This window comes from Tenrec ecaudatus, chromosome 14 (assembly GCF_050624435.1).
Source record: "Tenrec ecaudatus isolate mTenEca1 chromosome 14, mTenEca1.hap1, whole genome shotgun sequence".
In the NCBI taxonomy this organism is placed as follows: Eukaryota; Metazoa; Chordata; class Mammalia; order Afrosoricida; family Tenrecidae; genus Tenrec; species Tenrec ecaudatus.
Genome location: NC_134543.1, coordinates 98,543,124 through 98,556,216, shown reverse-complemented (window position 1 = coordinate 98,556,216; position 13,093 = coordinate 98,543,124). Strand labels below are relative to the sequence as shown.

Here is a 13,093-nt window from a genome sequence, read left to right as displayed (position 1 = left end):
TTATTTTTGTTTTAACCACAAGTATTTATTAATGAATTGAATACAATTTTAATGGAACAATAAGGCACAACTGTGGATTAAAATAGTTTGCTATACAGCCAGAGGGGCGGGGGGGGGGCGTGTCACGATCTCTCAGTAATGAAATATGTGCATCAAGAAAAGTCCTTGTCTGACAGACCAGCACGGGCTCCTTCTTCTCATTTATCCAGTTCCTATGTGACATCACCTGGCCAGACCGTTACCTCATGAAGAACTCATCATTTGTTTATGCTCGAGTCACACAGCCTGACTCCCTAGCGCCCCCCCCCCCCCCCAGGTCTTTGCAGTGGTATTCTTCAGTAATTCTCTCCCTAAAGCTGACTGGTGTGCACATCTTAGATCACCTTCCACAGCAAGGAGACAAGCAAGCAATGGCTCAGGGAAAGCCAGCCAAGGGTAGCTAGATAGGTGAATGGACTTATGCAGACAGATGCAGGATGGCAAGAGCCCTATTCCAAGAGGTGTCGACAAAGCGGACTCTGGCAGAGAAGTTGCTGTCTTGCGTAGGGGCCTGTAAAGCCGCCCTCAGCTGCGTTATCAGCGCCGGCCCCATGTTTCCGAGGGTTCTAGTGGTCCGCATGGGGAGCGAGGGAGCCAATGCCACCAGGCAGCTGACGTTAACAACACGTCCAATGCTCTGACCTGTCCTAGGAGCTGACTGTGGCTTCCAGCATCACCGCTTTCCAAGCGTAAAATTCTGAGAAGTTTGTGCAAAACATCAAGACATCGAGGACCAGCTTTACATCTCTTAGACTGGGATAAGTTAGGCACTTCCTTAACATGAATCTTTCTACTTGGAAATTTGAAGTGAAAAACATTCCAGTGCACAAGACACTGAGGCATCAACCCTGCTGCAGAGGTGTGAATACAGGAAGCTTTATAGGGCGTCCGAGGTACCTTGAAAGAGCCATGAGAAAGTCCCCAAGCATCTTGCCACGAACAGCCATTCTGGGGGTGACTGTGGCCCAAACTAAGCAGAAGGTGCAGGCAGGTGGCATATTCTGAAGTCAACACTGCACTAACAAGAGGAGTCCTGGCAATATGTATGCTGAGGATCAGCGACCAGAGGTAGGGTGACCTGAGCACAGCCACTTGGAAGACGGGGCTCTATACCTCTCAGCAAAGGCCACCAGCTTTCAGGAAGAACACGCCCGTCTAGCAGCTCTTTGATGCCCAGCCGAGCGGAGTGCGGGGGGCCATCAGATGGGTCCCATTCTTCAGACAGATATGCTGGTTACTGACAAGTTCCTGGAGAGGTGAGGTCCCAGAGACCCATTTATAAGGAAAGGTAGCTAAAAACTGCCAGGCCACTGAACTACCCTGCCAAGTCAGAGAGTATTTAACAGGTAGAGCGTGAGGTGCCACGTGAACAGAAGGCTTCTGAGGCTTCATAAAAAGCAAGAAGACCGACAGAGCAGGTAAATGGTATGACGGTGACAGAAAAGTAAAAAACAAAGGGCATTTTTTGAAAGAGGAGGAGGAAGGTGCATGCCAGAGCTTAGCTGGAAGGCAGGCAGCATGGCTACCGTCGAAGAACTTTGCTGGCTGGTACTTGGCACGACTCTTCCTCCCATTTTCTCAGACTGGACACACGTGGCATCAGCAGAACATGGGAAGATGCTATTTCTGAATGGAGAACCGATGAACGGATGCTGAAAACAGCCAGGCTGGGACTGTATCACTCTGTAATGCCTTGTCTAACACCAAAGGCAGGTTTAGGTTGATGGGAAGTATCTGGGGGGCATGCAGCAGTAGTACTCTGGGAGAAGGGGAATGATGGGAAGGAGGTGGGGCTGGTGGATGGAAGGATCTCTCAAGTTCCAGTTCTTAAATACTAGAAAGATGGGACAATTTGGTCTCAGTCCTTTAGTGAAGAAATCGGATGCTCATTTTCTGTTCTACGTCCACTTTTTCCAAAACCTGGGGAAGAAAATCCAGTTACAGTTGGGAAGATCACAGTAGTGGATCTCACTCCCAGTCTTAGCCGCCGCCCTCCTTTTGGACTGCCCTCCCTCCCCAACCCTCTTTCCTTATGTGGAGCAGAAGTTAACTTGTTCTGCCTGACCTTGACAAATTCTGTGAAAGATATGGCGCTGTCCCCATCCTGATCGGCCTCCTGGATGGTCCTGTCTGCGATGCTGCCCAGCTGCTCATCTGAAATGTTCACCCCAACCATCATGCGAAGCACCTGCAGGATCAAGAGCCAGGAATTACATAGTCCATTCTCCCCCTTTTTCTTTGATGTCTAAACATGTAACCACTGAACAGTTATCTATTTTTTTGTCTCGACCATGACTTGGGCAAAAATCTCTCATGAGGTTTCTGGTTAGGAAAGCATCGTTTCACGGGGGCGGGGGGAGTCCCTCCTTCATATGTGTGTGTGGGGGAGCAGGGAGACAAGGGGAAGAAAAACAAAGGGGACATGGGAAAGAACACAGAAGTCTGCTTCCCAGACCTCTAGGGCTGCGTACCAGCCTGAACAGCCTCTCATCTTGCTGTGATGAGAGACTTCTTGTTACATGTGAAAAGAGAGCTCCTTATTTACGTCACTTTGGCGGGGGCTTTCTGGAATCCTACCTAATGCAGTCCTGTCAGATGTGGTGCATTAAACCTGCATTTCCTAAAAGTATGGTCTGCCTCAAAAGGATCCTTAATATGCTACACTCTAATCCCCTTCTTAGGAAAGTAACCAATCTCCTTCAAAGAGCTCCGAGAATGGCAACAAAGAGAATTTCACATTGTTTCCTCAAATGGATTCTGAACTTGATCAAGAGACCTCCCGGCCCCACCCCAATCTTGCTGCCTTTTTCCTGTTTGTTTTCCGGAGTGTGGACATGCTTTGAAGATTGTTACATTGAGAAAACATGTGATCCGAGTGATGGGGCTCCCAGATAATAGGAAGGGGGGGGGGTGGGCAGGCTACTTTTCTGACACCTCACATCACAGTCAGCTACCTGTTTTCAAAAGGTAAAGAGCAGGAGCTTTTCTACCGGAAGAAAAGGCCTTCTCACCCACCTATGGAACAGTTTGGTTTCTGTCCACGTCTAATCTTTCTCGCTGTGGTCATTTTGATCCCGTACAGGCACTTCTCAAAGCGAATATACTACTCATCGAGGCTGCTTTCTAGCTCAGCCAAACTACCACCTGGGTTTAAGATGGCTTCAGATGAGTTTTGGGGGGCTTAGATTTTAAAGATGATTTCTGCGAACTAGTTTCAGGGGCTCATTCCCTCCCTATGGCTCCAGAAAGTTTCAAGTCCATGAGAACCTGCAATCTGTCTTCCTTCTGATCGGCATTCTTCTACGAAGTCATTGATAAAAACACATGGTGAGGACAATTGGGGACCAGCTCTTCTGGTTTCAGGACAAAGGAGGCAGTTGTTCTCCACAGAAACTAGGCACACATTCCACATCCTCCTCCAGGAGAACAGAGACCAGTTGCTGTGCCGTGGAAGTCTGTTAGGAGCCTGTAAGATCCCAGCCAATCCACATGCAGTAAGAGGTAGAACACAAGCACCCAAAGTACAAAGGACATCACCAGCCAATGAACTGAGATATCCCATAAACCAGAGCATGAAACCTCTGAACCAAGGTGGAGTTTGTTGTTTAGCAACAAAAACCCAGCTGTTTTGTTGTTGTGATATATTTATCAGGTAGCTTTTATCAATTCAAATTTTTACACACGTACAACTGAGTGATAGCCATTACAATACTTGGTTGTTCTGCCCTGGCCTTGATCCAAGCAATTCTTCATAATGGTTAACCTTTCATCTTCCCCTACCATGGTAACCATCTAATAAAATTTGGTCAATAAACATTTGCCTTTCTTATCTTCATGAAATAATTTTTTTAAAAGAAAAATTACAGGATTCTCTGAAAAGGAAAAATAAATCTTGATTTGCATTAAAACTGTTTTTTTTAAATCCTTGGAAAGTAAAGGTTTTCTTCAAGAGGTAAAAAATGTACACAAGAATATACAAAAATAAAATTAAAAGATGATTTTCAGGTTAAAAATGTACATAAGAAAAGTTCATTAAAAAAAGAAATTAAGAAAAGTTCATTCAAAGGCCCAACTTTAGTGAAAGTATTAAGTCCCCAAGTGGCTGGCCCGCCATCTTCCCTAGCTGTGGGAAACCGGACAATCGGTCCTCCGTCAGCAGCTCCGTCAGGTTGGCTTCTGAGGGGCTTCTTTTTAGAATGACAGGACTCGATTGTGCCTGTGTGTGCAGCTGTGGGGGCTGGGCTATGATGGCTTAAAGATGACCTCCAGTTTGTTGGCAAGGACATGAGGGCCCAGGGGTGACCTGACCCTAACCCCAACCACCAGTCATAGTGTGAATCTCTATCCTCTTGAATTCTCCCTGTCCAGGTGACCACCTCTTGTTGTTCTAGCCTGAAGTTTACTAGTAACCAGGCCTTTTACTGTTGCTTTGTTACCATCTGAATGTGAGGATGTTCATCTCACCAAACCCCCTGCTGCCAAGCTGATTCTGACTCACCTCAATCCTACAGGAGAAAGCAGAACTGCTTCTGGGGTTTCCAAGCCTGGCCACCTGTACAGCAGTAGTCTGTCTCATCTTTTCCAGAAGAGTGGCTGGTGGGCTTGAACAGCCAACATCATGGTTAGCAGACCAATACTTAAGCCACGATATCACCAGGAATCCACGAGAGTTTTTGTATATCCTGTTTATCAGTTAAAGAAAGCTTCCTTTCTTTCTGATTTTCTAAGACTTCTTTTTGAATCATGTGGAGATGATGAATTTCAACGAGTGTTTTTTCTATGGAAAAGACCATTTACTTTTTCTTTAAAAAATCTAGTAATTGGTGAAATACACAGATTTTCTAATGTTAAACCAACCTTGAAGTGCTTGCATGAACCCACCTTGACTATGACATAGTGTGGTGAAATGAAATTGCTGAAATGTGGCTCTTCTACCCATTTATCCATTACTCCCATACACATTCTCTAAGCCACAGAGTAAAGCACACATATACACGAAGAAAAATGATCTGCGGGTAGTTTTATTTTCCCTCCCATCAAGGAATGTAGGAACATTTTGGGTGGCTCTTAAATAGGACCAAGCAATCCTCAACTTGGAAGACTTCTCAAGATAGTGAAGGAGTTTAAATTAACTTCAGGGTGAGTGGAAACCACCATACGTCTTAGGTAGGCCATAAAATAGAGAATTCCCCACATTCCTGGCTGTGGTAGTCTAGGGTCTTCCACGTGTCTTGTCACAGGCATCAAGTTGAAGCCGACTCATGGCAACCCTACAGGACAGGGTAGAAGTGCCCCTGTGGATTTCTGAGACTGTAACTCGTTATGGGAGTAGAAAGCCTCGTCTTTCTCTCCAAGAGTAGCTGGTGGCTTTAAGCTGTTGGCCGTGTGGTTACCACCACACTACTTACCACTACACCACTGGGGCTCCTCTCAGACATATGTTTTTTTAAAAACATTTGTAAAAAGAGACACTTTTCTCAAACCTTTAGAAAGAGTTGGAAGGAGGAGAAAAGCAGGCCAGAGTGATTTAGTATGATGACCCACCAGTCACAGGCAGTAGTGGGCCAGTTGTCCCAGGGAGAAACAGCAAGGTCAGTGTCACCAGCACTTCGGCAGGCCCTTGGCTCTGACATCAAGCTCAAGGACAAAATAAACAGCAGTCCTTTCTTAAGTGTCCCCAGTTTCTTGGTTGTCCATAGATGGTTTAGAAATAACTAAACAATTTGATCTAAACTATATTCTTGCTTTCATCATTAGCACCTAAGAGACAGTTAGCTATTTCTTAAATAATGACATTTTCTATCTGTGAGAAGTCAGGAAGCCATTTCCAGTTTCCAAGTCATCTCTCTGTGCTACGCATGGACAGGCCTCTTCCTTAACACTAGAGAGAGGGTTAAAGGCTCTTTCTGCAGGCGTGAAGAAGCAGGCTGGGCCCAAACACAAGTTACCACACGGCCAGGAGCACTCCTACATACCTGTAACAGCTCGTCCCGGGAAATCTTGTCATCTTTATCCAAATCATAAAGTCGAAAGGCAACTGGTAGGGAAAAACAAGGGTTAGAGAAAAATTTAGTAGTGCTTTGCGCCTTCTAGGGGAACTAAATGCAGAAAGAACATTAGGCAGAAAATTGATAGCTAATTAGTAAAATTTCCAAAAACAACTGCCATTCCTTGTAAGTCCCTCAGGACATTTTACTGTTCATGAAAAGGAGATGCATCACATATTGGATGGCATTTACAATTTAATGAAATAGGGCATTCTTCCAGATTAAAAAAAAAAGACTTGATAAAAAGAGAAAGCTAGACACAGCAAAAACGCAGCCTTTTTGTGCACACCCCTTTCAAGACACGAAGGCCTCCAATGTGCTAGCCAACACACGAGCACAGGTCAAGCTGTGTGACTTTGGAGTCCACACTCAGCTGGTGAATTCTGTAGCTAAGACCTGTGTTCGAATAAATGCTTATATGGCTCCTGAAAGAACTCCAGGAGAGCAATAGGGAATCCGTTCTGATGCCTGGAGCTTAGGGATTTCGTTCATGGAGCTTGCTCTTAGGAGGTTTCCACATCCTCTGATTCAGAAAAATCAGGGATCTTTCATGCCTTGCAGCTTCTGCAGTGCACTGTTGATGAGGATTTGCCCGGCCTTCCAGGTGGAGAGTTCTCTGAGCCATTTGTACATTCATCGCTCAGTAGGGTGCCAGTTTGCAAACATGCCATGCCCTCAATGTGAATGACACACGCCATTAACTTGGCAGCTCCGTGAGACCTCATGGCTTTCTCTGAGTCCTTTAGGAGACGGGAGGGACTTTGGTGCCTTGGGCAGGTGGGGCAGCAAGGCTGGAAAAATTGTTTAAATTATGTGACCGTTATTTCTACAAAGAAAGGGTCATAAATGTGTTTTGGAGACTTTTTCCTGTTTTAATAAACTGCTACAAATCAGGGTAAAAAAAAGAGAAAGTGAAATGTCCTTTTTTTTTTTTTTAATACATGTGGCAGCGAGTACTATCAAACACCAGTCATGGAGGCAAGCTCTACTGCTGTTAGTGAAAATCCTGCCTGGTAATGTAGCACACTTCCAATACTCAGAAGTTCACTGGCCAAGACTGGTCTCCACCCTGAGGAAATATCCTTTTCTTATGCTAGAGTCAAAAACAAAGACAAAAATACAACTTAAGATTCTCCCGAGGTTAGGCCACCTCCCAAAGTCTAGTGAATCCAGTGGGTATCATTCAGCGAGAACCAACAAAAGGAGCCATCCAGGTCACCTGCCAACCAAACATAGAGCATCACTCTGGAAATATGGCCTCTGCAAAGTCATGCCACCTGGGGAGTCCCGAGGCAGCAGAAAACTTCAGTTTCCAACAAAACTGTCAATAAGTGGAAGGTTTTGTGGTCTTACCATCTTCTCTCTAAGAGATGAGCTCTTTATAAACTAGAGTATGTGAGAACACTGCTGTATCTTCTAGAGAGTGGAGTCAAAGGAATAAACATTATTTCGACGTTATCCGTAAGGTCTGCAGTGGCTAAGTCCTCCAATGTGCACCTGCTCTTCTTCCTTCTTAGTCTGTTCTTGGTCTGGAAGCCCTACTGAAACCTGCTCACTCTGGGTGACCCGGCTGGCATGTGAACCGCCAATGACATCGCTTCCAGCATCACACCCACACGCAAGCCTTGGAAGAAGTAAAACCAGAATGCTCCGTAGAAGCAAGGATGTTAAGACTTCATCTCACGGGCTTTGGACAGGTTGTCAGGAGAACCAGTTCCTACAGAAGGCTCGAGCTTGGTAAAGTGGCAGGGCAGCAATGAAGAGGAAGGCCCTAGGAAAGATGGATTGCTACGATGAGCTAAAGCTCAAGAACACTTGTGACAATGGTGCGGGGCTGGAGAGTGTTTCATTCAGTGGTGCATAGGGTGGATATGAGCCAGAAGCAACGGAAGGGCTCATTAACAATAAAAAAGCATTGTTTAGACCACACACACACACACACACACACACACACACACACACACACACACACACACACACACTAGTATACCAGGGGGTACTCTGCACAAAATGGGAACAAGCTCTGCTGGGCGGAGCTTTCATAGTGCACTTCCACCCCCACCCCAGGTGAGCATCAATTAACTCATTCTGAGTTAGTGCACCCAGTGGCATCACCTGGGAAGGTTCTCTCTGGTCACAGTGAATTTTTTTTGTAAAAGCAGTTTCACTACAAACTCGTTTTTTGTGATTGCCAATTTAAGACAATGTAGCTGTGAAATTTTGTGTCCTTCTTGGGAAAAATGCTGCACAACTGTTGTGATGTTGAACACAGCTTACAAGGTCAATGCTATGGGACAACTAAAGTGTATAAGTTATCTTCTTGTTTCAGAAAAGGTGAAATGTCAATCGATGACCAACAAACCTCGGCTATCAACTTCCCAGACAGATGAAAATGTTGACAAAATTTGTGCACTTGTGTGTGAAGACTGATGAGGTATCATGGAAGAGATGGGGGCGTGATCTGGACTATCTTGGAGCTTGATTCAGCAAATATTAATGGATTTGGGAATGAGAAAGGTTGCTCTGACAGTTCCCCTCAGGTTCTCACTGACCGGGAAAAAGTGTGTAACGTGGAAATATGCCATGCTTTGAAAGAACAGCTTCGAAGCCACCCAGAATGTTTTCCCGAGGTCATTACCAGTGACTACACAGTGCTATCCTGTCGACCCCAAAAGCAATGACCCCGAAAGCATCGAGCCAGTGGAAGGTGCCACTGTCACCTCACCCCGAAAAGCTCATCAAGTTAAATCAAAGATCAAGACGATGCTCATTTGTTTTTTTACATGTAGGGGATAGTGCATTTGGAGCTCGTTCCACCGGGTCAGCCTGTTAATCGAGCTTTCTATTTAGAGGTTCTGTATAGATTGTGTAAAGTGTGTGACAAAAAAGGTCTGATTTGTGGCAGATGGGGGACGGGTTTTGTCACCATGAAAATGCACCTGCTGTGCCAGTTTTTTCGCTAGAAAACAGCATGCCTCTCTTGCCCCACATACTTTGCTCACCTGACCTTGCTCCATGTGACATCTTTTTGTTTCTGGGAATGCAGAGGGACATGAAAGGTTAGTGATTTGATGGGGTAGGGCATTCCAGGTAGGGCTATTACTATGCACAAAGGCATGAGAACCTGACAAAAGATCTAGAAGGTCAAAGAGCTCCACCTGCTCAGCTCCTCCCTAAAGGGAAAGTCCAATAGAGACTAGAGTGAACATTTTGGAAAAATCTAATTCACTCCTGGCAGCAGGATGTGGGAGAGGGAGAGTAACTGGTAAAAGCTAACTGTCTCTGGTATCTGTGTGTTTTCTTTAATTTGGTTAGTTAAGTACCTCTCTTTACCAAATTTGAGAATTTAGATGTTCAGAGAGTTTGCATTTCAAGGAAAAAGAGGTAAAGGTCATTAATATTACTAAAGGGTTCCTGGCAGAATTTCATTCTGTCGGATATCGGGTGCTACCAGGTGGCATCAACTAAAGAGCACTTCACCACGGCCAGACAGGAGTACGTGTTTAACACACTGCCAAAATAAACTCCAACACTTTCTCATACTGTGCACTGCTGGGTTTCGGAAACATCATCAACATGTCTTATCTACCATGCAATCTTTAGGATAATTATAGGGTAGAAATCTGTTTCCAAATAACCCATAATTGGTGGTTTCTGAATATTGAAACTAGAGTAAAGTTACATTTCTTTTAGTCAGAAAATTGCAAATGTAAGAACTGCTCAATCTTGAAATTCCAGAGAGATCACCTGGCAGGCCTGCTTAGAAGAAACCTCAGCTCTTTGCCACATTTACTGCGACCAGCCTGTCGACATTCCAGAGAATGTGGGTATTTCCCTGAAGGGGCGCATGGTCATCTTGAAGGGCCCCAGAGGAACCCTGCGGAGGGACCTCAGTCACTTCAGCTTAGAACTCAGCCTCCTTGGGAAAAAGAAGAAGAAGCTTCGAGTTGACAAATGGTGGGGAATATGAAGGAACTGGCTGCAGTCCGCACGATCTGTGGTCATGTACAGAACATGCTCAAGGGTGTGACGCGGGGCTTCCGATACACGATGCGGTCTGTGTGTGCCCACTTCCCCAGCAACGTGGGTATTCAGGAGAATGGGTCTCTTGTTGACATCCGTAACTTCTTGGGTGAAAAATCCATCCGGAGGGTTCGCATGAGGACAGGTGTTGCCTGTTCCGTTTCTCAAGCCCAGAAAGATGAGTTAATTCTTGAAGGAAACGACACTGAGCTTGTATCAAATTCAGCTGCTTTAATTCAGCAAGCCACACAGTGAAAAACAAGGATCTCCGAAAGTTTTGGATGGTATCTTGTTTCTGAAAAAGGAACACTTCAGCAGGGTGATGAGTAGCTCTAGGAGGTGTCCAGCGACAGTCTAGGTGACTCCTTTAGACTTGTCTGTGACGCTGTGCTCCAATCCAATAAAGTTTAATACACAGACCCACTACGTGCACACTGACTACATTCTTCAAACTGTACGACCAGCATTCACTCCCCTTTTCTGAATTGTTCCTCCTCCACTGACATAGACTCATTGTTCCCTAAGGTTCCGAGCCGATCTTCTGAGTTACTGTTACCAAACTGACTCCATATTGTCAGATCTTAAAAGAGCAACATACTCAAGGCAGACTTTTTTTTTTTTTAGCATTTTCCAATACTTAATGTTTTTCAAAAGTAAATATGTATTTATCTACACATATATGTGATAGTGGTTTTACTTTAACTTTGCTTAATCATTTTATTGGGGCTCTTACAGATATTGTAACAATCCATAAATCAATTATATCAAGCAAACTTGTATACATGTTGCCACCATTTTCATAAACATTTTCTCTTTGAGCCTTTTGATATCAGTTCCTCTTTATTCTCTCCCTTCCCTACCTTACCACCCTCGTGAATCCTTATTATACATATACATACATATACATATTTTTCATATCTTACACTGATGTATTCCTTCACCCACATTTCTGTTATATGTTCCCATTGGGGGGGGTCATCATCCAACATTGCTATCAGTTCCTCCTGCCATTCTTTTTTTTTAATCACTTTATTGGGGGCTCGTACAACTCTTATCACAATTCATACATACATCCATTGTGGCAAGCACATTTGTACATTTGTTGCCATCATCATTCTCAAAACATTTGCTTTCTCCTTGAGCCCTTGGAATCAGCTCCTTATTTTTCCCCCTCCCTGCATGCCACCCCCTCCCTCATGAAAGTGATAATTCATAAATTATTATTTTGTCATATCTTACACTATCCGATGTCTCCCTTCACTCACTTTTCTGTTGTCCATCCTCTAGGGAGGGGGTTCTATGTAGATCCTAGTAATCGGTTCCCCCTTTCTAACCCACCTTTCCTCCACCCTCCAGTATTGCCACTCTCACCACTGGTCCTGAAGGGACCATCTGTCCTGGATTCCCTGTGTTTCTGGTTCCTATCTGTACCAGTGTGCATCTTCTGGTCTAGCCAGATTTGTAAGGTAGAATTGGGATCATGATATGGGCGGGGTGGGGAAGCATTTAAGAACTAGAGGAAAGTTGTATGTTTCATTGTTGCTACCCTGCACCCTGGCTGGCTCATCTCCACCCAAGACCCTTCTGTAAGGGTCCAGTAAGGCAGACATTTTTTTCTTTTTGAAACATTTTATTATTAATTGGGAGTTAATACATACATCATCCCATAGTTCTTTGTTTAAAATTCTTCTCGTTCCCCCCTCCACCTGAACCCTTGATAATTTATAAATAATTATTATTTTATCGTATCTTACACCATCTGGAGTCTCCCTCACCCAGTTCTCTGCTGTCCGTCCTCCAGCGAGGAGGTTACATGTAGACCTTGTCATCTGTTTCCCCTTTCTCCCTCACCCTCCCGATATCACCACTCTCACCACTGATCCTGAGGGGTTCATCTGTCCTGGATTCCCTGTATTTCCAGTTCCTATCTGTGCCAGTGTACATCTTCCGGTTTAGCCAGTTATATAAGGTAAAATTGGGATCATGATAGTGGGAGGGAGGAAGCATTTAAGAACTAGAGGAAAATTGTATGTTTCATCATTGCTACACTGCACTCTGACTGGCTCGTCACCTCCCCACAGCCCTTCTACAAGGGGATGTCCAATTTCCCCCAGATGGGCCCTGAGTCCCCACTCTGCACTAGCACTGTTTCACAATGCTATGATTTTTTTTTTTTGATCTTTGATGCCTGATACCTGATCTCTTCAACTCCTTGTCATCTCACAGGCTGGTGTGCATTTTACATGTGGGCTTTGTTGTTTCTCAGTTAGATGGCCCCTTGTTTATCTTCCAGCCTATGGGATCCCAGATTCTATGTATTTTGATAACTGGGCACTATCAACTTTCTTCACTGCATTTGCCTATGTACCTGCTTTGTCTTAAGCGTTCATGTCTGGGTAGGCTCGTGTGCTTTTTACGTGTGGGCTTTGTTGTTTCTTAGCTAGATGGCCACCTGATTGTCTTCAAGACTTTAAGACCCCTGATGCTATATAGCATCATTTGATAGCCGGGCACCATCAGCTTTGTTCACAGCTTTTGTTTATGCACCCACTTTGTCCTCAGTGATCGAGTCGGGACAGGCCAGTGTGCTTCTTCCATGTGGGTTTTGCTGTCTCTCAGCTAGATGGCTGCTTGTTTATCTTCAGGTCTTTAAGACTTCAGGTGTTATATCTTTTGGTAGCTGGGTACTATCAGCTTTCTCCACCACATTTGCTTGTGCACCCATTGTCATCAGTGATCGTGCCAGGCAGGTGAGCATCTCAAATTGCCGAATTGTTAAAACAAAATGTTCTTGTGTTGAGGGAGTACTTGAGCAGGGGCCCACTGTCCATCTGTTTCCTTAATACTAAACCTATAAATATATGTACATAGATCTATTAACCCGAATTATATCAATATATTTACATCTTTATATACCTGTATTTAAATCTCTATGACTACCCTTTGCCTCCTGGTTCTTTCCTCTGTTTCTTTGTACTTTCCTC

The 13,093-nt window shown here is 44.6% G+C and overlaps 1 protein-coding gene, 1 non-coding gene and 1 pseudogene across 2 annotated transcripts in view; 1 reads left to right on the top strand and 2 right to left on the bottom strand.

The window, feature by feature from the left end:
* Positions 1-13,093, bottom strand: part of CHP1 (calcineurin like EF-hand protein 1) — a 51,024-nt gene continuing 37,931 nt past the window's right edge. The window contains exons 5-7 of the mRNA XM_075530906.1: positions 6,015-6,076; positions 2,105-2,227; positions 1-1,959 (exon numbers count right to left, since the gene is read on the bottom strand). Of these exons, the coding sequence (XP_075387021.1) occupies positions 1,906-1,959; positions 2,105-2,227; positions 6,015-6,076 (239 nt within the window). The 3' untranslated portion in view covers positions 1-1,905. The remainder of the gene's footprint in view (positions 1,960-2,104; positions 2,228-6,014; positions 6,077-13,093) is intronic.
* LOC142427071 (small nucleolar RNA SNORA62/SNORA6 family) lies at positions 7,026-7,172 on the bottom strand. Its single transcript, XR_012779902.1, has one exon. It is a non-coding gene; the product is annotated as a small nucleolar RNA SNORA62/SNORA6 family (small nucleolar RNA).
* Positions 8,764-10,408, top strand: LOC142426099 (large ribosomal subunit protein uL6 pseudogene; annotated as a pseudogene).